Genomic DNA, 25,290 nt, shown 5'->3' with positions numbered 1-25,290 from the left:
GAGCGAGCTGGCGGATGTCATTGCTAAGCCACTCTCCATCATCTTGGAAAGGTCATGGAGAACAGGAGAGGTGTCTGAAGACTGGAAGAAAACCAATGTCACCCCAGTCTTCAAAAAGGGCAAGAAGGAGGACCCAGGGAACAACAGGCCAGTCAGCCTCACCTGCATCCCTGGAAAGGTGATGGAGCAGCTCATCCTGGAGGCCATCTCCAAGCATGTGGAGGACAAGAAAGTGATCAGGAGTAGTCAGCACAGCTTCACCAAGGGGAAATCATGCTTAACCAATCTGATAGCCTTCTCTGATGGAATGACTGGCTGGGCAGATGAGGGGAGAGCAGTGGATGTTGTCTACCTAGACTTCAGCAAGGCTTTCGACACTGTCTCCCAGAACATCCTCATAGGTAAGCTCAGGAAGTGTGGGCTAGATGAGTGGACAGTGAGGTGGCTTGAGAAGTGGCTGAATGGCAGAGCTCCGAGGGTTGTGCTCAGTGGCACAGAGTCTAGTTGGAGGCCTGTAGCTAGCAGTGTCCCCCAGGGGTCAGCACTGGGTCCAGCCCTGTTCAACTTCTTCATCAATGACCTGCATGAAGGGGCAGAGTGCACCCTCAGCAAGTTTGCTGACGATACCAAACTGGGAGGAGTGGCTGATACACGAGAGGGCTGTGCTGCCATTCAGAGAGACCTGGACAGGCTGGAGAGCTGGGTGGAGAGGAACCTCAAGAAGTTCAACAAAGACAAGTGCAGGGTCCTGCACCCAGGGAGGAATAACCCCATGCACCAGTACAGGTTGGGGGCTGACCTGCTGGAAAGCAGCTCTGCAGAGAAGGACCTGGGAGTGCTGGTGGACACCAAGTTAAGCATGAGGCAGCAATGTGCCCTTGTGGCCAAGAAGGCCAATGGTATCCTGGGGTGCATCAGGAAGAGTGTTGCCAGCAGGTCGAGGGAGGTGATCCTCCCCCTCTACTCAGCCCTGGTGAGGCCACATCTGGAGTACTGTGTCCAGTGCTGGGCTCCCCAGTACAGGAGAGACATGGCACTACTGCAGAGAGTCTGGTGGAGGGCTACAAAGATGATTAGGGGACTGGAGCATCTCTCTTATGAGGAAAGGCTGAGAGAGCTGGGCCTGTTTAGCCTGGAGAAGAGAAGGCTGAGAGGAGATCTATCAATGTGTATAGGTATCTCAAGGGAGGGTGTCAAGAAGATGGGGCCAGACTCTTCTCAGTGGTGCCCAGCGAAAGGACAAGAGGCAACAGGCACAAACTGAAACACAGGCAGTTCCATCTGAACGTGAGGAAAAACTTCTTCACTGTGAGGGTGACAGAGCACTGGCACAGGTTGCCCAGAGAGGTTGTGGAGTCTCCTTCTCCGGAGATATTCAAAACCCGCCTGGACGTGATCCTGTGCAATGTGCTCTAGGTGACCCTGCTTGAGCAGGGGGGTTGGACTAGATGATCTCCAGAGGTCCCTTCCCACCTCAGCGATTCTGTGATTCTGTGGAAGGAACAACTTGTCCGTTCTTGAGAACTGAGTGAAATAAGTACTCCAGAATATTTGTTTTGGTATAAACTCCATATGGATGTACTTATTCTGGCAAAACAATGCCAGAATAGCAAATATTGATAAATTTCTACATAGAGAAAAAGTCTGTGTGCAGACTTTGAAATGTAGGTATAATACATTGGCATTTATCTATTTTCTCTTTACTGGGCACAATCAAAAAATCATGATTTAGTCTTAAACTGGGAGCAAGAAATGAGTTGTATCTGGTTTTGTTGACGGAAACCAGTGTTCCTACTGGAAACATATGCGGTGAAATATTAAAATTTGGTAATTTTAGAGCTTGAAAATACGGTTTATGACTCCATGCTCACAGATGACAAAAGGAATTTCTTAGGACAGAAATACCTAGTAACTTCTAAAGCCAAGTGGTAGACATGAGGTTAAAAAGACAAAAAACCCAAGCAAACCCAAAATCAGGGGATGGGAACCCAGATCCAATACCAATTGCAAAAGGGAACTGGCAAGATGGCACTGGGGCAGAGATTCTGCCACAGAGAGATACCTTCTGATAACAGGCAGCAGCATACTAAATCACAGTACATTCTGTGATTAAAAACATTTGTTTATTTTCTTAATGTCTTTGTTCCTTTACATCTAAAACAGCGTTATGTTCTTTTAAGAAAACTGTGTTAGTGGATTCCTCAGAAGGAGAGGAAAATTGCTCCCTTCTTTGAGGAGGCACTGAACTTCAGGAGATTTCAGGGTATGGCAGACAAGGGAGCCCGAACAGGGAGATGGGAGTCTGTGCCTCACACAGAGTGGCTGCAAGAAGGAGCAAAAAGCAGCTGATGACGCTCCAGGCATTAGGAAAAGAACGCGCTAGGAACCTGCAGAGGCTGGGTAGAATTTGCTGCCAATCAAAAACCCTCTGAGCTTACTGAAACACAGGCTGGAACCAAGGATCTGCCCACAAGGATGAAGCTGACAGCAGCAGAGCTGATTATAAACCTGTTGTATTTATTTATTTTTACTACTTATTAGGGGTTTTTTTTCTTTTACCTAGTGTGTTTGAGTTTTCTCTATTTAGAAGAGAACTATTTTAGCTTAAATTATAATAGAACCAGGCTTATTTGAATTTAAAAGCCTGTTAGCTTTTTGCGGGAACTTAATATAGAAAAATGTTTAGGCAGATCTACCTTAAAGCTCTGGCTAACCTGAAGTGGCATCCACAGATACCTTTATTTCGCTTTGCAACATCAGTGTTGTGACCAGATATAATCAGACTCTTAAATGTGAGTAGTTAAGCGTAACACACAAAGTGAGCTTTCCAAGTTATGGTTGAATTACGATTGACAGTCTAAAACAATCACATGATAACTTTTTCCACCATGCATCTATACTGGATTCAATTGAGATCTCTATCATCCAGGTCCCTTCCTTAATATAATGCAGTCAAAATGAAAAAAGTTTTTTTCCATATTTTAAACTTGATTCACATGTTGTTAAAATCTCTAAATATTTTAGATAATATAATCTTCTAAAAGTTTTACTGGTAGCTTTTTCCCCACCAAAGTATTAAGTGTAGAAATACGTTCAGGGAAACTCAGGCTTCCAGCATGAAATAAACATGAAGAAATTTGACAAAAATCTCATTTTACATATTCAAATATCAATTTTCTTAAAGGAAAATAAGTTTTTTTCTTAGAATCCTCAACTTTTGCAGACCTGTGCTGCATAATTAATATTTTCAGCATGAAAAAATGCTAGAATTATACACATGCAACTAGATAACCTCTCCATCTCTTCTCCATCTCTCATCGGTTCTAAAATAATCCAATTTTTAACTGGTTTTGACTCTGAGCTTTTCCTGAGTAAAACATAGAGGTATTAGATGTTATTGCAAAGACCTATCTATATGATGCAAACTTATACTCCCTAGAGACTAAGCAAAGCCTCTTTAACGTACTTCAGAGACATCTCCTTAGACATTTCCTGGATAGTAACATTGTATCTGGTTATCTGTTTTGTTTACTGACATCGTTACCAGAGGACTGGGAGGAATATTAGTCCAACTATATTTGCCGATTGCCATCTTCTGTCCATTTTTTCAAGTGCTTTAAATTTTTATATTTACAGGAAATCAAAACCAATATACTTCAACTAGCCCGCAAAGAAAGGTTGTGGCATAAATATGGAATCCTCTGATCAAAGCATTCCTCCTCGTGAGCTTCCTCGTGTTAGTAAAACGCTCCAGGGTACACGTGCATACTCAGACCCTCTGGGACATCAGTACGGTGCCATCGAGGCTGGGAATTGAGGTAGCAGCGAAGTTGCCAAGGAGGTATTTACACAGTATCTGACATTGAATGGGAGCCAGCAAGTCCTACTAGGGGCACAATAAATTAGGTAAGACTTAGTGTCCCCTGACATGACTATGTGGCTTTCAGGCAGTTCATTGGACTGGAAGCACAAGCTTTAATATTTTGTAGCTCAACAGCACAGACAATGCCTTCCAAATAAAAAGCTCATTTTAATGTTGAAATCTTATCATAGGAATAGCAACAAAATCATGAAAACATGCACATTCACCTTAATAGAACGCAAGCTGTAATTTTACATCTTTCACAGTCTATAGCTTTTCCATGTAATTTCTTTCCAGTTTAAAATTTCCCACTAACATGAGGGATTTATTTCATACCTATGTAATCTGCCAATGGTGTAGTTTTGTATAAAAAGAGCTCTACTAAATGGACAAATTCTTAGGCTCCTCTCCTCTCCCTAAAGCTGCCTTGTTACTTGGGGATGGAGGGGAAAGAGTAAATACACTTTAAACAGTTTGGAAAATAAGTAGGAAAGCTGACATTCCGGAGAAGCTGCATTACGCTTCTTACAGGTGGCTCTAGCATTCCCTTCACATGCTGACCACCCAATCTTTCACTAGTACTTAAACCTACAGAAATCCAGCACTCAAAAAAATTCAGATGGTTAAGGTTGATCAGCAATTTAAAACTAAAACCTCAAAAGGGCAAAAGAAACACAAGTCTCTCTAAACCAGGAAGATAAAATATATCTTAAAGCATCATAAGGACTTTTAGCTTCATCTGTGTTATGCAGTTATACTACATAATCATAGAAAAAACACACATACCTGCTCTCTTATTTCTTTTAATTTTTCCACTCTCTTGAGCTTTGTCATATATTCTTGGACTTCTTTCAGTCCCATATCTGTGCAGAGACGAACTAAAAATCGCAGACCTAATTGGAACACAAAACTTTATTAGAAAAAGGCTTACAAGTTAGTCAAACTATCAGTGCACCCTAACAGAACTGGACATACAGAATGGCTGTACAGAACATTACAAATAACTGTGAATATAGGATGACTCTAGTCCAATATTACTATTCAAGTTGTGATATATGCAAAGAATTCAACATTTTTTGTGATGCAGCTTCTACATTCGCAAACAGTACATCTATATACGTGGAAGACATGAGAAACAGTAATTCATCTGGCTCAGAACTCTTGATGTTTGCAAAACATTTTGGAAATTGGAAAGCATAATAACAGCACTGAGTTATTACAGAGGAGCCACTATCAATAGCATTTTGTTCAAAAAAAAATTTACAAATGCCAAGTGAATCAGAACGTGTTCTGCTTTTTTCTTTTGCTGTAGGTGATTTTTCAAGATTAGTATCAACTTAATAGAATTAAAAAATACAGACATGAAGGTCAAAGACAGCTCTATGATGACACCAAAAGAACCCCTAAAAAACATCCTGTGAGACATTATACCAAACCGGGAAAAACATTGTTGCTATTCCTACGTGTTTGTCATGAAAAGAACTGCCTCTGAAGCAGACACAAGCATGACATGATTTATTTCCCTCCTGACTGCTTCCACAAATATATTCACTTTTCTTTTTTGCTAAGTTAATTTTCTGCTGGTTTAGTGAGCTGAACTGGTCCACTGAGGGACCAAATAAACACCAGGACCAGCATAAGGAAGGGGACATGGTCAAGGAGGGAAGAGTGAGGCACCGTTCTTTTAGCAGCAAACTTTTAGATCTGTTTAATTTTCTTGTCTAACTGCTGCTTCAGTATTGTAATTTGTAGAAACAATGTTCAGAAAAATACTGCCATTTCTAAAAGGTTTGCTAAATACTCTACCCCTCTGAGATATAAATGGCCAATATGAACATGACATTTTGCTCCTAAGTCTAAGGAGTCATAGTACTTAATCTCTCTAGGACAACAGAACTGTATGATTCCTCTTTAAAAAAGAGTAAGTTTGTTAAAACAGAATGATACTATTTTATTTTAAAATACAGTAAATGTTTTTCCCACATAATGCTTAAAAGTGTAACCCTGGTGGTGACAACTTTGTATTTTGGAAGTAGCAAGGTACTGTATTAGGCAGTGTGGGATGTAAGAGGATGTTCTGACAACCAATGACAAACCTTATTTTCTACATGGCTCTTTCATTTAGACTAAAGGAGTGGCTGCTTTTGCCAAATGTCTTTTACTCTTCAAAGTGATGTTTCCTGAAGTTTAGTCTGAAATTCTCTAAGGCTATTCTGGAGACTGGTTGACTTACTAAATTTAAAAACCCAACAACAAAAACTCACCCTCTACACTCTTTAGGAAGGCTTGGCTTTGATAAAACTTAATAAGATTTTCTAACATCTGGAAACATAGCAGGAGTTTCAACTAGTAGGGACTAGAAGTAAAAAAAAAAAAAAATATATATATATATATATCTTATCCTGAGAAAGATTAAATAACATAGTTATAAAATTTAGAAAATATGCAAGAGAAGGAGATCAACCAATCAGCCACAATTAATATTTATTTTCATCTTTCTTCTTCAGCACTACCCTAATATTACTTAAATCATGCTTCAATGTTGTCACAAAAAACATGTGGCATTAGTGTGAATAAAGTTAGTTCATGAAAATATTTTTATTTGAAAAATACTTACCTCATATGGATTACTAACACATATATTCAATATAACAAAGTTCCCTTTGAGAGGTGTACCACTCAGTGAAACAACTTACATTCCATGAAACAACTTACATTCAACATTCTCTGGAAATTTTCTGTGAATGACTTTGTATTTGTCTAGAGCTTTCTGGTAGTTACCTGCAAACAAAACAAACATCTATTCACATATCCAAAAATAAGAAAATATCAGATGAGGAATTGATACATCTTGACATTGCTACAGATTTTCAAGAACCTGATTTAATATTCTAAGATCAAATTTGATGAAATGAAATTTAACATTCTTTAATTAGTACCTGATGGTAAAACTTAAGAGCATGTGAAAACAATCCGAATTATTCTGCGAAAACCAGAATTAATGGAGACTAGTTTCCTACTGATTTTTGTCCTTTGTCCACCTACCTCTAGGACCTCATGCCTCAATAACCCCAACTGCACCTTACCATGCTGTGACACATCTAACAGACAATATTTATCACAAATATTGTGGCTTATCTGAGGCTGCAAATATATGGATTAGTCAAATAGAACTGTCTAACAGCTGAGCTCTGCCTGCCCTTCCTTCAATCAGAGCACGAGTTTGTGTCTCTCTCCTTTGCCCAAACTCCAGTTTTCACAGAACTGGTAGCAAAGCAATTCTCTTTGAGACTTGCTATGGAAAGGACTGACAGACATTGTGAATATAAAAACTCATTTCCATAGAATATCAGACAAAAATGTTAGTTGAGATACCACCATTTTTATTTTCTTAATGCTAGGCAGAGACCGAACTGACCTGGTATGTGTTAACATGATAAGCTGGGAATTTTGCCAATGAATCATAAGCGATTTAAACAGCAGGCAAAACCATTGTGTTTCTTTGCTGGGAAAGCAGTTAATCTGCCTGTTTTCAGGTAATGTTGCCTGCTCTTAATTCACTGCTCTCAGTGAATTTCCCAGCTCCTGTTCCTTTTTTTACTGTTGAATTAAACTGAGCAGAGTGAGAAAATGCACTCATACATTATTGAAATCTCTTCTGCAAAATTCTAAAGGAGGAAAAAAGGAGAGTGACAACAATGGGACAGCAAGAAAGAAGAGTATAATTTACAGCATCAAGTGTCTTGGATGTGGTGTAGGTGATGAAAAAAAGAGAAAAATTATGTTTTTTTCCATTTTGCTTATAAACACAAGAATATTGATGTATTACATTCACAGTATGAAAATTCAGCTCATTAAGACTGCCTCAGAGGTATTTTGTGTAATGCAAATATTATTTTATTATCTAAAGATTGTATCCACTGTTGCAAATGAATAATGGGAACTAAGCAACTGCAAATTCTAATGATTTATGTTAGATCAGATGGTACTATAATATACATTTAAAAACTTCTGGCAAATCATTTATGCTATAACAACTTGTTTTAATTCCCAAGGAGTGTTCTGTGCATAAATCAGTACATGCATACTTCTTAGACTTAAAGAAAAGTCACACTTTATTACATATAAATACATAGAAAATTTATATCAAAATAACATGTAACTCAACTTTCCAACACATTTTAGGATCAATATAACACATGCAGAAAAGATCAAAAGAAAAAAAGAAATCAAAACATGTAACATTTGAAAACAAAACAAACCTCTAACTAATTAAAAAAAAAAAAACTGCTACAGAACTTACCACTTCTTCTATAGCAACTGGCAATCATCAGCTGCCACTTCACTTGTGTTGGTCTGTATATAAATAAATAATAATAAAAAAATTATGCATGCTGCCAAACAATGAATAAGCAAAATATTCTGCATAGCATTTGTAAAAACCTACTATTAAACTAGTCTTAAAAATTTTCACCTAATACATTCGCCTCCTAGGAAGGACTTAGCCTGGTCAGTTCACGCACACTTGACTCCTGCCTTGCACACCTGTGTTCAGGCCTCTATCTCATCTGTTTGTAGTCCGGTGTTACAATCCTTCTCCTACTCATGACCTATGCACCTGACACAATTAGTTGACCTGACACGTGATCCACTGATCTTTAGCCAAGGTACCGAATCATGAAGGCAGGGGAAAAGAATAAAACGCTAAGTCGCATTCTGAGGAAACCCCGCCGGCAGGGTCTCAAGCACGCCCAAGGGATGCCTGCCGGAAGGCGCACTCCCACCTACAGCTCCGAACTCTGCCTCCTGCTTTGCGGCATCGCCTAGATGCCTTGGCTGCTTCCTTGCCTTCTCTCCCTAGCATGTAATGGCAACAGGTATGGTCAGAGAAAATATTGGAGAGGTTTGCGCATGTACAACAAAACTGTTGGATTCTTTCCTCATTCTTATCAAGATAACGTGAGAATTGGGAAATTTTCATGTCAACTGCATAACGATGCTCTATAAGCCAAAGCACTTTTCATATGTGGTTTATAGTTTGACAGTAGTAGTATGCCCAAAAGGCACTGTACACTAACACTTGCAAAACAGTTTCTTTTATTTATTCTCTTTAATTTTCCCTCTAGTCACTGCACAGGCCATTTTTATCTCTAAATAATGTTTGTTTGCACAGTAGCAGCTGCCAAACAAACTTATGGAAGACAGCTGCTTCACATTTTTCAGTTTCAGCTGAATATGTCCCCTGTTAAAGGTAGCCAAGCAAACATTAACACCACTCTTCATTAAAGTTTATTAGGTAGTTCATTTTGAAAATCCTAGAGAGAATAAAATGTCAGCAGTCAGTATTAGATTCACGGCTCCTATTATTAATGTTTGATTCACGTATGCTGCTAAAATGTAGAATAATGAAAAACTTCCTCAATTCATTGTCTAATATATTATCTTAAAATGCAAACTAAAATATGATTATTGTAATTAAAACACTGAATATAGTAAACAATATTAAACTGACCAAAATGGTGGTCAAGACTAAAATAAAGTCAATCTTTTAAAATGTAACTTTATTTACAATCAGTAATGATATTAATTCAGAAGTTTATATTCATATTTAGCAATTTGCAAATCTAGACTCAATTTTTAATATCAAATAACCCCCCAAATATCTACATTCTATAATCTACTATTAATAATATCATTGCACAGAGAGTAATTTTTCTGTATTATAGACAGACTATAATTATAGATGATAACAATGAAGAATTTCATATGCCAGTAATTAATAAATACTTTGCAATCCACATATTTCATGTTTCATGTAGGGACTGGCTGCAACATGAAGCCTAAAATATTTAGGCCTTTGCCAAAACAAGATTATGAAATAATTCTTTTTAGTTTCAGCTGTTTTCTTCCCAAAGTTTCTAAAAAGGCTGTGAGTGCCAGCATGTGTGATCCAATAGCTTGACTACAATAGAGATTAAGGTGGGTACTACCGTGCTGAGAAGAAAAGAATACTATCCAACCTTTAAGTAAGGGTAGTACCAAAAAGAAAATTAAAAAAAAAAGAAGAGAGAGAGAGAGGGAGGGAGGAAGGGAAGAAGGGAGAGGGAGAAGAATATATGAAAAAATTGCTAGGCACTTCTTGACAGTAAATGACTACTTGGTGAGAAACAGCTGAAGGCCTACAATCAAGCTTTGTTGCCAACAAACTCTCAACAACAAGGTATCACATTTTGATTAATCTTTTTTCTTCTTTTCTAGGGTTTGTTGTGTTTGAAACTATAAAATATTGAAACATCTGTTATTGTTTATGCTACCAGTCTTTCCTTTGCATTGTACAGACTTTATGTGTAGGACCAATGGGTTGCAGAATTGAAGACCAATGGATAATGAAGTATTTTTATAGGTACTATATCTATAATTTCAATTTTTTACATCCATCCCTAATTGTAACAAAGTTAATCGCAAATTTTATTACTGTAAATGAAAAACTAACTTTGCAATATGGTCATATTAATCACACCCTGCACAGATGATTTTGAAGGCCTTTTCATGAGGAAAGAAGAAGCCTAAGTACCCAGCAGAAAGCAACCCGCCTTTCCACCTTAGGACCTGCATACGGTCAGCTGTTGTAACACAGCTGTGGTGCAAGGCCGTACTCAGGCACGGTGCAGCTTTCCCCACTTGTCTGTGACTCACAGATTGAATGCTGGTATCAGGAATAGGATCTTCATCTCACTTGTTTATTTAAGGAGTTAATCTAATATCTTATTTAAGGGTAACGCATTTTTGTTACTGGTACACTAGAAGGCTGGTGTCATGTTATGGCTTTTGTGTACTTTTTTTTTTTTTTAATAGGTTTCTGGGAGTTTGTGCTATTATTATTGTTGTCACTCAAAAAAATAAGATAGCATATTGCAGGCAGTAACCACCAATTCCAGCCAGGCTCTGAATTTCTAGTGTACCATAAAGAGTTCAAGATGCAAGTGCAGTGACCCAGGTAATAACAGGCACGAGCTCAGTTAACTCTATGTTAAAAGTCTGGTAACTTATGTTTACACTTTCCTAATTCTTAAATCTGTGAACTTTCCTCCTGTATTTTTGCCTTTAATCTACATCTCTCTTTCTTTACAATTACACCACTGTGAGTGGAATCTCTGTTTTTCTTTTTAACTTTTAATCCTTATGTAAAACTAGGATTTTCTCTTCTATAATATTCAACATCTATTCTAACTCAAGCCGCATAAAAAAACAGAGTTCTTATTTCTTACTGAGCTTCTAACAACCTATTTGCAGTATAGTCTTGAACACATTGTCAAAATTTTGTCCAAACCCTGTCTCATGTTCATGTATGTCATTCAGATTCACACCAACAGAAGAAAAAGGTCAAAGCTCAGATCATCATAAGACAGGCAGTAATTGAATTTTGCACAGCCTGATTTTTGATTGGTTTCCCAAAGCACAAGATAAGAGAAATTCACACTTGGTGTGAATATTAGTTGCATGAATCTTAGCTGGTCTATTAACACCTCACAAACACATGGAGAAATCTTTGTTTCCACATAAAAGACTCCCTGCATATCATTTTAGAATTCCATTTGACCAGATTTTTGTTTGTTAACCTGGTAAGATCTCTTTCTGATCTAAAATAAAATATATACTCTATACACTCACTTTATTAAGTACATAATATTTTACTGAAGGACAATTCCAGGAATTAAGTTTATCTTGCTATATTCCAAATATTCATGTGGGGGTCAGTTTGATTTGTCAATATGTTTTCACTGTCCATTGGTAATTACGTACTGCACATTTTTGGCTCAACTCTATATATAATCTGTATCATCATTCTTTTTTTTACAGGAGTAGAAATTATGCGAAAGGAGAAAATGCAGCATGAACTGCTAAAAGATGCTTTTATCTAAACCATCAATCATCACCAAATAATAGTAATAGATTAAATAACAGAAAGGAAATATTTTACACAAAACCAGAGAGAAGGTGGTCTTGCTGACTTAGGAAAGCTGTTTCCCACATCACAGCTGTGTTTAATGGAAGAGGATAAAGAAAAGAGGTTCTAATATCTAATACTGTCACGAGCCCAATGGAGGATCTTACTTAACATTGAAATAGCCCACTAAGAACAAAAACACCCTCTAAACAAACAGAAAGTTGAGAAAATTAAATAATATCCCAAAATACACTTAACTCTGACATTTGCTTATAGTGTTAATGTTCTCTAACTGATTTATCTCTAGCTATAATTATAGATGTCTAATCACAAAATATTTGACTGTGCATAAAATAATAATTACTTACAGGATAAGTGCTGCTCTTTCAAAATACTCAATGGCTTTTTCACAAAACTGGGTATCAATGTAGTAGGCTCCAAGCCATTCAATGACCTCAATGTTCGAAGGGAAATGCCGATATGACTGACAAAATAGGAAAGGTGAAAGAAACACAATTTTAGTGATAAACAACATCTGTATGTGACTTCTGGAATATCTTACTCACTTAAGTCTTTAATTCTCCAGATGCCAAAAATATGTAATATATGAATGAAAGCAGTGTACTATACTAACTAATCCCCAAAAAACAGCATGCCAATTTTTCTAATTACAGAACGCTTTTTAGAAGAGTTACCTGAGATGAATCTGTCACATTTTCCATCCACCCTTATTTGAAATATTAAGTATCATTTACAGCAGCAAAACTTACTTAGATCATGTCTATATGTAAATAAGTTGCCTAAAATGTTAAACAATGTTTTAATATGAGAAATTTCATATTTCAAATAGGGACAACTCACCTGAAAGCATTCTTTTCTATGAAATACATATGTACATAACATTTTTGCCTTCACAGAAATTCTCATTGAAGTAGGCACCAAAATCACCAAGCGCCATCAAGCACAACTCTGCTATTATCCAGAATTGTGGCACAGATTTGGTAATGCTCCGACTTTACATGGACAAAAAAGACCTCTCAGATTGCAAAGCAACTTCCTGTCTTATTCCTGTTTCTAAAATAGGGGTATCTCTACAAACCACAATCAGTATCACAGATAGTCTGAAAGGACAGTGAATGCCTATGTTTACGCAATTGAGTTTGTCCAAACTGTAATATTCTTCTGCAGCTGTAAGACAAAATAAGTAATACATTCTTTAGGCTTCTTGGTGTACCTGCATGAATCCACCTGAAGCTTTTGGTTTCCATTTACAAAAATGCACTCTATAATTGTGAATTTTTATTTAATCATACAGTCCTTTCCACCAAAAATCAAATTTGCTCTTTGCAGGAGTGTTCAAAACAAATAGAAGGTGCATGATTTTTCATAATTCTTTCTAATACCCCTGCTTTTAATCATTCAATCCCTAACACTACAAGCATACAGAATACACAAAGCAATTTATAAACTGCTGGAGTATCCAAGAGATCTGCATGAGACACAGATAAGACACAAAAGCTACAGAAGGCCTTTGCCCTTCTGGAACAGCAGCTGGAAGCTAGGTATGATATCCTCGGGTGATGAAAATAGCACTAGCTGCCTAAATATAGGCCACTTCCAAAAAACCAAAACAAAATAAACAAACAAGCAATCAACCAAAAAAAAAAAAAAAACCAAAATCCCCACTAGTTTGATTCTGATTCAGGAGAATACCTGAAAATGGGCCTAAATCTAAGCATATGCGTAAATTACATTGATTTCAATTGGACATGATCTAATGCTTCTTTTTCTGAATCAAGTAAATAATTCTTAACATTTATCTGTGTGGTATACACTTTAGCTACTACTAAAATAAAGCCAAAAGCAGGGAAGAACATAGCATGTTTACCAACTTCACCCAAACTATACCAGGAAAAAAAACTCCCAAACTCACGTATTTTGTCTATTCCAATGACAAATTCTTTGAGTCTTTAACACAAAAGAAGGAGATTTAAATATCCAACATACTTGAAAGTATTCAGGTTTTGGGTAGGAGGACAGCAAATTAATAGCGCACGTGTCAAAGAAGGCAGAAATCTATGCTTTACCAGCTCGAGAGATCCCTATGATCTCCCAACTGCCACATGAAGAGGAAAGAACCCAGATTCCCTCCTTCTCCCTCTGTCCAAAAAAATCCCCCAAGCCCCAAGCCAGATCATTGCACAGAAATGATCCACAACACAGCCAAGCAAATGGCTGAGTCATTTAACAGACAGAGCCTCCAATGGAGATACATGGAAACAGAGAAGACTAGGTGAGAAATTTTTAAACCAACTCTGAAAGATCCACAGTGTATAACTGTACCATTAATATATACACATATATACATATATAGCCATTAAACACAGATGTACCTTCCAAATAATGCAGTCAAGTTACACACCTTTAAAATCACATTTATCACATCCATTTTTGACTTCACATTTCAGAGTAAATTCTAAATTAAAATTTTAGGGGTCAAGGTAAATAAAAAAATCCCTAAATCTCATTCTTCTTTCTTTCTGATGACATTTTAAATAATTCAAATGAATCAATCATTAATTTGATGTATGAACCTACGACGACTTAGAAAGCACAACGGAAAAGTAATAACAAATAAGTACCTCATAGTAATAATGAAAAGCTTGGGATTTATCACCTTCATTATCATATAATTTCCCTAGTTTTGAAAGTACACATGGGTCAGTTGGCACTACACTGATCAACTGCATGAGCCACTCTATGGCTTGATTGGGATCTTCCATTACTTCATATCTGAGGTTTCTTCAGTTAAGGACAATTCCAGTGCTGATGATATTTGGTTTACTGAGAATTCCCACCACTTTACATAATGTAATCCATACGCTGGACAGACATGCCAGTCACTCCAGCGTGGACATTTGTTTGGAATTTTTACACATTGGCTTCCTAGCAGAAAGAGCTTTGGTTGAACTGAAGAAAGAGAAACAATTCAGAGTCTTCGGCGGCTCTTTCACCTTAAAAACACTGTGGGTTTAGCTCTCTCTTGCTAATTTTACTCCGACTTCTTCACTTGTAACAATGAAGTGTGAGAATTAGGCATTTATTTCTAGCCTTCACAAGTGGGTAAGTTTTTCTGAATGTATCACTTTGGTACAAAGTGATTAGGTAGGACTGTTGTCCTCAGGAACACACTTCTGCCTGCAGGTAGATTCTGTGCTGCAGGTCAGCATGGCAAGAGCATGAGCTGGAGCTGCTTCCCAAGCTGCTCTCCCAGTTTCTGCTGCACCCCACCCTTTGTGGAAAAGCTTGTGAGCATTCGTGGCAAGCAGTTTTACATAGCAGTGGGGCAGAGCAGCTCTCCCCCAGATGGAACTGGGAACTGTAGGGCCATATAAGCTGTTGTACTGGGGCTATGCAGGGAACTGAGACCACAGCCATTCTGAATTTTTGAAGTTTGCTTATTTTACTGACTACAATATATTTTAATTATCTTCAATACACTTAAAGTATAGCATAGGAATCAGAACCTACTCTTCCTTGTGGAAGATTTTATTCTGGTTTGCACATCCCCAGAAGCATTGCCAAGGAAATTCATACTGCAGAAACTTTATTGCTGGTGCTGTGCAAAGCCAGTGGCCCCCACACACCCTTGGCTTTCCAATCTGTTCTGAAAGACAATTATTTTCTTACACAAACTAACCAGACAAGAGCTTTCAGAACAGAACTTCACTTTCATCAATGATATTATTTTTTCTTAAAGGTTTTACTCAATTGCGTTTACATCTGTCACATTATTTGCATAATAAAATCAGCAGCATTTTAAATATTCCAGGTAACACTTTGATTCTGGGTGTAACTGTTTAACTGTTCCCTGACACATTGATTAATGCAATAGAGAAGAGTCTTAATGTATTACTTAACATATTTTAAGACTGTTCAGTCTTAACATATTTCTCTGCTGGCTTCAGTGGAAATGTCGAAGAAGGCTGTAAGTTCTGTTCGTATCTTTTTTAAACATCAGAGAATCATATACAATGGACACATGTAAATTTCTTAATCTTTGTGTCATGATTAAAACACATGTAAGATTAAAGGAGATGAGTTTACTAAAGTCGCCATCTCTCATCACAACTCAGTAAAAGATACATGTTTGCTATTTGGTGAAGAACTTGGGCATTGTTTCGCAGAATTGCATGAAGTTTCAGAAAACAATCCAAAGCTTCATCTATTCTGTTTAACTTCTTGTAGGATAAACCTAAAAAGTAAAGGTTACAACATTAATACAACAACAAAAAGATGACTTCAGCACATTCACTGACAGCACAACCGAGAAAAATGAAGTAGGAACACAGTATTCAGAAGGATGTTATCAAACTGTACTTTTGTCTGAATATTTACATTACATATAAGAAGCAATTCCTGGAAAAAATATATATATTTTTTGTTTTAGTTTGTTTAATCTCTTTGTGGTAGCAGTTTTTAGAAAATCAGTGACATTCTTTTGCTTATATGGATTTTTTCAGAAAAACAAATATACACACACACATTTCAAATACAGTAAGTCATGACTAAATTCACAAAAATTTGCTGTGAGATTGAGTTCCAGTATAACTGCCTTGACATTGATGGAATCTATATTTGAGAGCCATCCTTACAGTCCTTTCCTTACAATCCTTTGCAGTTAGTACAACATATCAAACCGATACAGGCAACAAACATGAACCTAATCAAAGACCAAGGTCATACATCATCCCACTTTTTGAACAAGAAGAATGAGGGAATGGGATGCCTGTCAGGAGTGGAAAGACTCTGTTTAATACTAAAAAAAAATGTGCATTTTTACTAGATAGTAACACTTGCAGCAATTTTTATCTTCAAAGTAATTCACCAACATCAACTAATAATGGCAGATGATTAACAGTGGTATAGTATTTTTATGGAAGAGATAGGAAGCACATATTAGGACTTTGCTGTAACATAAACTACTGAATAAGCTAATAATCATTAGTACACATTTCTACACAAGAACACTTTGAAAATCAGATTCTCAGAAACACTAGTATTACCTTTGCACAAAAGCTAAATCTCAAAATCACCTTTGGCTTACCAAGGTTGTAAAGTGCTTCAGTGCATGAGGAATCATTCCTGAGAGCTTCTTTATAAAACTCAGCTGCTTTTTCATAGTCTCCACTTGCAAAAATAGTATTTCCTTTATTAGTCAGAGCTGCTGGATTGTATCTATCAGAATTTACAGCTAAATCTGCATAGTCAGTTGCTTGTGCCAATTCATTCTCCTATGTGAACAAAACAAACATTGTATTAGTAATTTGTCAGTCTATTTTATTGATGCTAACTGTGGCTTCTTATTGTTACTACAGTGGAATTTCAAAAAATTAAAGATAAAAAAATATATATTTTTCAGCCCTCAAATATTGCTTATGTGTTTGCATAAAGCTTATCATCTCTTTCAAGTTACAGAGAACTTAACACTTGACACCTGTTTTGCTACTCTGTCTCATTCAGTCTTGAGGTTTCCTTTGTTGCAACAAAGAAAACTTTCTTTAAAAACACGAACAAATTCAAATAACCTACACACTTACACCCCCCACCCCCCACCTCTTTCCAACCTGCAACCTTCATATGTTCCTGCGGCTCAGCCAAGGTCTTCGGGATCTGAATTTTAAATGTTGGTGCTGAGCTTCTGCATAAATCACACTGTGGGCATCCTGCTCTGGCCTGGGCCTCAACGTCACTCTTCTTCCCGGCAGCAGTAAGCAAGAGACATGCCCAAAACTTCAACTACAGCCAGGAAAGGCTGTCCCAGAACTGCTTCTCTAACATGTGCCTTTCTTTTTGTTTACATAGATTATCTGACAAACACAAAAATTGCTACATAGACACAAAGACTGCTACATAAGCTTTGGTTCTTAACTCATTTCATTACAGCAAGCACTTACCAAATAATAAAGGAATGAAAGGTTTGTGGCAGCTGCACTCTTTACTCTGCTATCCTTTTTTTCAAATGTTTTTAAAGTCTCCACAGCCTAGAAGCAATTCACAGGCAACTTACTTCCACTGTATCAAACTCGTACCAAAATTCTTTCAGAAAACATGCACATTGATAAACTGCACAGAAAAAAACAGCTAAAATTATTACTAGATTCCCTCATATAATCATGTACATGATCATTACTAGGGCTTGTCCAACTTCTGTGTGTGCATGTGCGCACACATACACACAAATATATACACATACTTACACACATAAAAAATTATTTATATATTTAACTTGGTCACAACATTTCAATAGAATTTGCAATTTAATATTTGGATTAGATATAACTACATATCTGACAATTCTATTAATAGAAAACACAAGTTTATATTATTTGCTTTTAATCTTGTCAACTAATTAAAATCCTCACACTTATATTTTCCAGTTTTCTTACTAAGCACATGCAAAAGGATTAAAAAACTTTCATTAAAAAGCTAAAAAATTACATGCTATATAAAAATATCTAAGACAGTGTAGGACTGGATTTCAATCTGCAGTTGTTTTTGTGTAATGTGAAGAAGAAAACAGTCTAAGCTTATGAAGTACTCAAACATGTAAAGACTGAGGACAGAAGATATATCTTCTACATTAAAACTAAATTTCATAAACTTCAAAACAAAGAAGTTGATGGGCAAAAAGTAAACAAAATTATAGTTAATAAACTACCAAAGAAACTTCAAAAACAAAGGGCAGGTTTTTTTCCCCTTGACTATGTGATAACATTTGTAAGTGCAGACTAAATTCATTAAGAAAATATGACTTCTTTATACTAAATAATTATATTAGTTACATAAAGTGTTAGAATATAACAGTGGGCCCAATTCTTTTCTCTGTTACAACACAGATGTAGCAACCTCAATTTAGCCATCATCATCAGCAATTCAAGTCTCCTTCTTCCTTTACATGAAAGCTGCAGTCAGCTGTTTATAATCAAAGTAAAAGCATGATACTGTATATGGAATGCCAAAACAGACAAAAAGAAAGCAAGTTTTAATTGACTGTCATACATACTGTTTTTATAGCTACTTTACGCAAAATACATGATTGTCCTAACGATGTGTAAGATGACAAATGAAGTACATACAGCTAGATGTAGCTCACTGATTCATTAAAGCACATTCTACTGTAGAAATATAAACTACTAAAGCTCAGAATATTTTCCTAATAATAGAAAGTTCACTAAAGAAATATGGCAATTTCAATCATGAAAAGCATTTCAAAAGTTTGAATCTAGAGTTTGTGGTCTCTGCAATGTGAGGCTTTAGCTATAGCAATTTTAATCTTTGATACATATTTATGACTTTCAGGGAAAAGGGAATGGTCCCAAACATTTGCAGATACACTATTAAATCTGAGGTACTCTACTGTTATCATAAGTTGCTTCTTTGGGTAAAAGCTGTGCATTTGTTACAATGAAATTCTCTTTCAGTGAACATAGCTATATAGTTCAAAGTCACTTTCCAAAAAGCCATTTTCTATTGTAGCTGATTTACTTACCTTTGCTTTCCTGCTGAATGGCACCTTTGACTATAAAGGTTAGATTGGAAGTAATTTCTTCTTCAGTTATTAAAAAAGTTCATATGACCTTGAGCTCTGTTCACTTACTGCTAAATATGCTGCAGATCTCTTGAACCATTTCAGCTATAATGGGTCTTAGGATGAAAATCCACAGCAATGCTCCTTTTGCTCTTGCAAAGTGGAAATGTTGTTTCTGTATCATCATTTTATATATTTCTAAATAATTTCTCATTTTTTAATCCTGAAAATAATGATTACTTGGATTGAACAATCTAAACACAGATTGTCCAAATTATTCTTTATGGTATGATTTTGTGTTGCTTACAGAAGTTAAGCTTCAAAAGCAGAATGCCTGACCTAAGCAGGGTCTGCCAGAGACATTAAGGAGTTGCATGGCTAACTCATATGATTTTGTTTTAAAGGTAATTTTCAAAGTTTTTCTTCCAGACTAAGAATACATTCAAACTATCTAATACAAAAAGAATTTGTAAGAAATAATAAAATACAATCTAGAAATACTAAGGGAGTTTCAACCCTGATTTTATTTTAATTTGTTGGGACTGTTTTAAAATAACGTGCATTATGATGAGCACAAAGTTAAACCTATTACAGTTACAGCAAAAATCTATTCTAGTCTTTCTTTTTTCAAACATACTAAAACTTTCAGCCTTGAAATTGAATATTTCAGAAATCTTCCATTCTTGTTCTTCAGCCAAAGGTGTGTTCAACAGGCGGTGAGTTAGCAAGCATATGGACAACAGACAGGATGAATTTAAATGGCAGCTGCAGTTTTATTAGAACAAAAAAGATTCTGTGCAATCATTATTCTGCAGTCCCACTCTACTATCCCAGTATTTAAGTAGTTCCAGTGCAGGCTGAAGGTCTCATATCACATAATCAAAACAAAATGAGCTTCTTCTCCACTTATTCCTAACCTTCAACTCCTTTCCCTCTCCCCGCATTGGAGTACTCCAAAGGAACATCATTAGCAAACTCTGTATCTCATTTATCTCTGAGAATTGATATATATATATATAAATATATATATGTATACACACACACACACACACATATATATACACACACATATATATACACACATATACATATATATGTTTTAACCCACACTGGATACTAACCGGAAATTGCAAAAAATTAAGAATTTTACCATCAAAATAGTAAATTCTTGAGATCCTACTACTGTTTACATACCTGTACCTCTCTCACCCTCCAAAAATGACCAAAAAAAAGCTACTAGACTTGGCAAAATTTTCCGAACTCTTAAACTGCTTCCTGATCTCAGGAGGCTATCAGTCAGACTTGCAGCACAACAAAGGACAGCTTTCTTGCTGTAGCTATAGTGAAGGAGAAGAGCGTAGGGTGGACAGGAAGAGCAAGAGCTGTTCAGGAAACCAGAAGACATAAATATGAAAAGAGAAGGTAAGCTTAAATCAAGCAGATGGTCCTGTGTGCATCCCTCCAAGCTATGGGAAGGTGAAGGACCTTAGAAGTTGACAGAGGAGTTCAGCTTCAGCTGTAATTTTGCTGTATATGATCTCTCATATTTCTTGCCACTCATGCAAACCCAGAAGCTGTTACATTCCTTCTCCTTTATTCACCATCCCTATCATTGAATGTGTTGGAAAGTGCATGTCAGAAGGAAACTGAGCAAATCCTGTCAAATATTTGAGTTGCTTTTCGTTCAGATGAAGCAATTTTCCAACTTCACACATTTCAAACCAAGCCTTTTTTCACAGCCAAAGAAAAGATCACGAGGGGAGTTCATCATGAAATTCATAGGCAGAAGTTAGTTTATACTGGCTACTGGATAGCCAGTTGCAGGAAGGTACCTTACCTACATAAATGTGCACACGTAGTCTCTACTTACATAACCAAAAGTTAATTCACATGCGCATTTAAAAATATAACAAAAAATGAAAAAAAAACTACTATAACTGCAGAGTGCAAACTGACAAGAATCAGATATGAAAAGCAGGGAATTTCATTAATGGGCAGACAGATGGCACTGCAAAATAAATTGAAAAAGTCACGATTAAGTAGTCTTCTACTCTTGCTTATTTTTCATTTAGATTCATTCTTCTGTGTTTTATACCGTTCTTTCAACACTTTCTGGTTCTAAATTAACAGCACAGCAGGAAAAAAAAAACCAAAAAACCACAACCCATTAAGCTAGATCCTTTAGAATAAGCTTCTCTCCCAGTCTTGAGTGTTTACGTTTTCAGATTAAGCAGTGCAACTTCTATAGCTGAACAGTGAATGTCAGCATTCAAATTTATCGTTATATCCCTCTTGCAGTATCAGAATTTTCATTTCTCTCAAGTGTAAGTTCTGTATCATTCATATTTATCTGAAGTCTACTTCAAAATAAACTAGTAAACATTGAAGTTCAGATAGACTTTTGTATCAGAAATTAAAATCATTAGCCTGTACCTTTAATCACAAAAAATATTATCTTGATTTGCAAATACTTCACTATAGAAATAATAAATGTGCACTACTGAATGCATAATTAAGTATGAGGGAACTAGAAACTTGAATTTTCTTAAAAGAAAAATATGTTAAAGATTAGGAAATAGAATGAGTCAGAAGGATGGTAGTTGGTAGAACATCATTTTTAACAATACGTAGAAAATAAAACACGTGAGAGGTCTGTACAGAGGAAATTAATGGTCTTCAAGAAGGATTAAACTGGATGTCTTCTAGACTTCACTCCTTATACAGTACATTCTTCCAGGATCTCATGGCAGTTTCAGTTACTTTGAAAGCAAAGACTGTTTGACTCTAAATATTGAATTTCCATGAACTGGTGAAAAAGTGTTCTCAAGTTCAGGACACTAACCTAAGATTTGCTACAGATGCCTATCAAATTTTGTTCAATAAATATACAGTGAAGTGTATTCCTTTATTCATGCTTTTCCTGAAAAGTAGTTATTGTGGTTATTTACAATTGTACTGATGCCCAGTTATCAAGAGACCTGGGTTTTTAAAAATATTGAACTTGTTAAGAGGAAAGAAGGTGTTTGTTCTCTGCAACAGAAATACTGCAAATTAACAAGTCACTTTTACAGGAAGCAATATAGAAGCATATGTGCTAAAAAAGATGACTACATGAATACTAGAAAATGGCAGAGGATTTGAACAGTGATAAAAATACCACTTTATTTAAGAAGTTCTTTTACATTAACCAAATTACTTTGTATTATACATAGCTCCTTTACCCTCTCAATGTAAACGAAACAGTAAAATATTCAGATTTCTAACAAAAGTCCTGTTTTGCTTATTACTTATTGATCAAGAAGACTCTGCCATGCTCATAACATTCGAGAAGACTTCAGCTAAATAACTGACCAGATTTTTTAATGCTATACCTACCTCTTCATATCTACTCTATCAAGCAAAATGCAAGAGATGGAACAAAAGAAGAGATGTTAAAAGGAAAACAAAAGCAATGATTTTCGTGTTCTCTGCAGTTCAGCTTACCAGCAAGACAATAGATGTGTAAACAGGAAGCGTAAGTAGGATGAAAACACTACACTAAGCTTTTAACTGATGTTATGTGGATTAAATTGCTTATAATGTGTAACTAAACTCATAACTTTTCCACAGCTTATTCCATCTTCCTCCCTTGCCACACCAAGGGGTAAGACGATATTGGCCATCAACAGAACAGGAAGGAAAAGGATGCGTCACTATGTCACTACCTCACATTTTCTTCCATCTTCTACTTACTGAACTGATGGTGAAATCTGAGATTTTGAGGCATTTGCACTTTTAAACTCTTTCTGCTTACTAATAATTTTACTCTATTAACATTTAAAATCCTAACTTATTATGTCTTGTTAAGGTAAAGCATTTAAAATACTTTTGCCTTTTATCAGTTGCTTAACACTTCAAACAAAGGAGATTGAGTAGATCTATCTTCTGAACTTCCGCCAATTAATGAAGTTTGAGCACCAAGCTATACTTTTATTTGGAAGCACTGATACTGTATCTTTTCAATGCCCTTCCTCATTTGCTAATATACACTCAGGTTCAAACTGCTATAATATCTTTTCAGTAATGGTGATTCCTCCCACCTCTCTATGTCCCCCTCTCCCGGGGCAAGTTTTTGTTGTTGTTGTTGTTGTTTTTTAAACGGGGGGGAGGAGGGAAAGATGCTGAGCTTTCCAAGACACTGCAAATTTGCCTAATTTAATTCCAGTTTATATTTCAGTGGAAAGACGGGAAGGCTGACTAAAGTTCAAAGTCAGATTGTAACACTTTAAGGTATGCTGCAGCACACAGGGAACACCAGGAGTACCATAACATGAACAACAATGATATATATGAAATACATCTGCATATATTTTAGTAACATATCTGAGAGAAAATAAACACCTCCTGGCTGATTAGCTGTCCTGCCTTCTAGGCTCCACTGACTGTATTGACTAGATCTCCATTAACTGTAAAGTAAGCTTGGACAATCAGTGCAGATAACTAAATTTAGATGTGTTAATCTGAAACTGAACTGCACTCACTATAATTTCTGTGGCAAAAATTTCACTTAGGTAAAATTTACCTCGTTTCAGTGCTTTTAGAAGGTTATTTCAATGACCAGCATCAATACAATTATTATGCTTGCATAAATCATTCTTATCCTTGCTGAAAAATATGCTGCTACTATGTAAGATGTGTTTGTCAATAAAATATTAACAAAAACAGAAATGTGAAATGTTACTATACCTGGTTAAAATCCTTTTGCTTCAAATATGTAGTAGCTTTATTTATTTCCAGGTCATTGGCTAACTCTACATACTGAGAAGCTTTTACTACTTCAACACACCTGCAATAGAAAGAAATCCACAAAGATAAACAAAATGTATCTGTGCAAATGCCATATTGTTATATATTTTTGCTGTCAATTAGTCATCTAAAATGAATTGTTCTTAGCTATTCCTTCTTTTCAAAAGTATATAACACTTTCACTAACTAAAAGTATTTTTTAAATAACCTACCCGAATAATACTGTCTCAACTCTTGTTTGTCAGTCAGCTGCTTATATCTCATGTTATTTTCCTTCACTGAGCAACCTTTGTAATACTGATGTCAGATATAGACCTGAATAGATGCTGGATGAATAATTCAGTGTTTGGCCTTAAATTCTTTGTTCCATTCTGTTTTTATAGGTTTTTTTTTTTTTAATTCTCTGTAAGATTTAATACAGCAAAATGGCACAGAGCTCAGGACACACTGCTTGACCTCTGGATATTAACATGTATTTTGAAAATACTTACAGATACGATATATGAATTAGAGATATCATATACAAAGGTGTTTTGTAGTATACACTACAAAATAAAAATGCAGAAATTTTTATTTTGCAATAATAAAGGAATACTCAGGCTTTATATAAAACCTTAGCTTCTACTACTGCAAGGTTTTTTGGGGAAACCCATTAAGATCACTTTTCAAGCCTTTTGCTTTGGACAAGTTTTATTTAGTTGATTCTTCAAGCCCGATCTCCTGCTGTGTATGATACTATGAAGCCCATAAGCTGTCTTATGGAACAGAGCAAGAGATTGCATGGGCCCAGCCCCTGAGCTACATAATAAAGTCATAATAATAAAGTTCTTTCTGCTAGTCCTGCAGGTTTCTCCAGTTATTTTTGGCATATGGTCTTCTGCAAAATGAAGGCAGTACAGAACAGGGCAGATAGTTCAGATGTTCATTTACAGACATCATCTTTCAGGGTTTGATGTGTATTTTAGAACTGCCTCATCACTTGAGAAAGGCCTTTATTTATTGTATGCATATACTGTTCTATCTGGAATTAAACACACTGAAAGAACAACTTTCTGGGATGTTTCTTAAATCCCCCCCATCTTCTTTAAGTGGTGGAACCCCTTT

At 36.1% G+C, this 25,290-nt stretch overlaps 1 protein-coding gene across 2 annotated transcripts in view; it reads right to left on the bottom strand.

Moving 5' to 3' along the window:
* The window catches only part of IFT88 (intraflagellar transport 88), a 69,889-nt gene that overhangs the window by 17,384 nt on the left and 27,215 nt on the right, over window positions 1-25,290 (bottom strand). For both annotated transcript variants that reach the window (XM_013962174.2, XM_067290148.1), the window contains 9 exons: window positions 24,127-24,226; window positions 17,768-17,854; window positions 16,918-17,104; window positions 15,957-16,065; window positions 14,453-14,603; window positions 12,179-12,294; window positions 8,166-8,218; window positions 6,578-6,643; window positions 4,649-4,755 (listed from right to left, as the gene is read on the bottom strand). In XM_013962174.2, the coding sequence (XP_013817628.1) occupies window positions 4,649-4,755; window positions 6,578-6,643; window positions 8,166-8,218; window positions 12,179-12,294; window positions 14,453-14,603; window positions 15,957-16,065; window positions 16,918-17,104; window positions 17,768-17,854; window positions 24,127-24,226 (976 nt within the window). The remainder of the gene's footprint in view (window positions 1-4,648; window positions 4,756-6,577; window positions 6,644-8,165; window positions 8,219-12,178; window positions 12,295-14,452; window positions 14,604-15,956; window positions 16,066-16,917; window positions 17,105-17,767; window positions 17,855-24,126; window positions 24,227-25,290) is intronic.

Source organism: Apteryx mantelli, chromosome 1 (genome assembly GCF_036417845.1).
Source record: "Apteryx mantelli isolate bAptMan1 chromosome 1, bAptMan1.hap1, whole genome shotgun sequence".
Lineage (NCBI taxonomy): Eukaryota > Metazoa > Chordata > Aves > Apterygiformes > Apterygidae > Apteryx > Apteryx mantelli.
The sequence above is the reverse complement of the archived record's forward strand: the minus strand, read 5'-3'. Positions and strand labels throughout refer to the sequence as shown.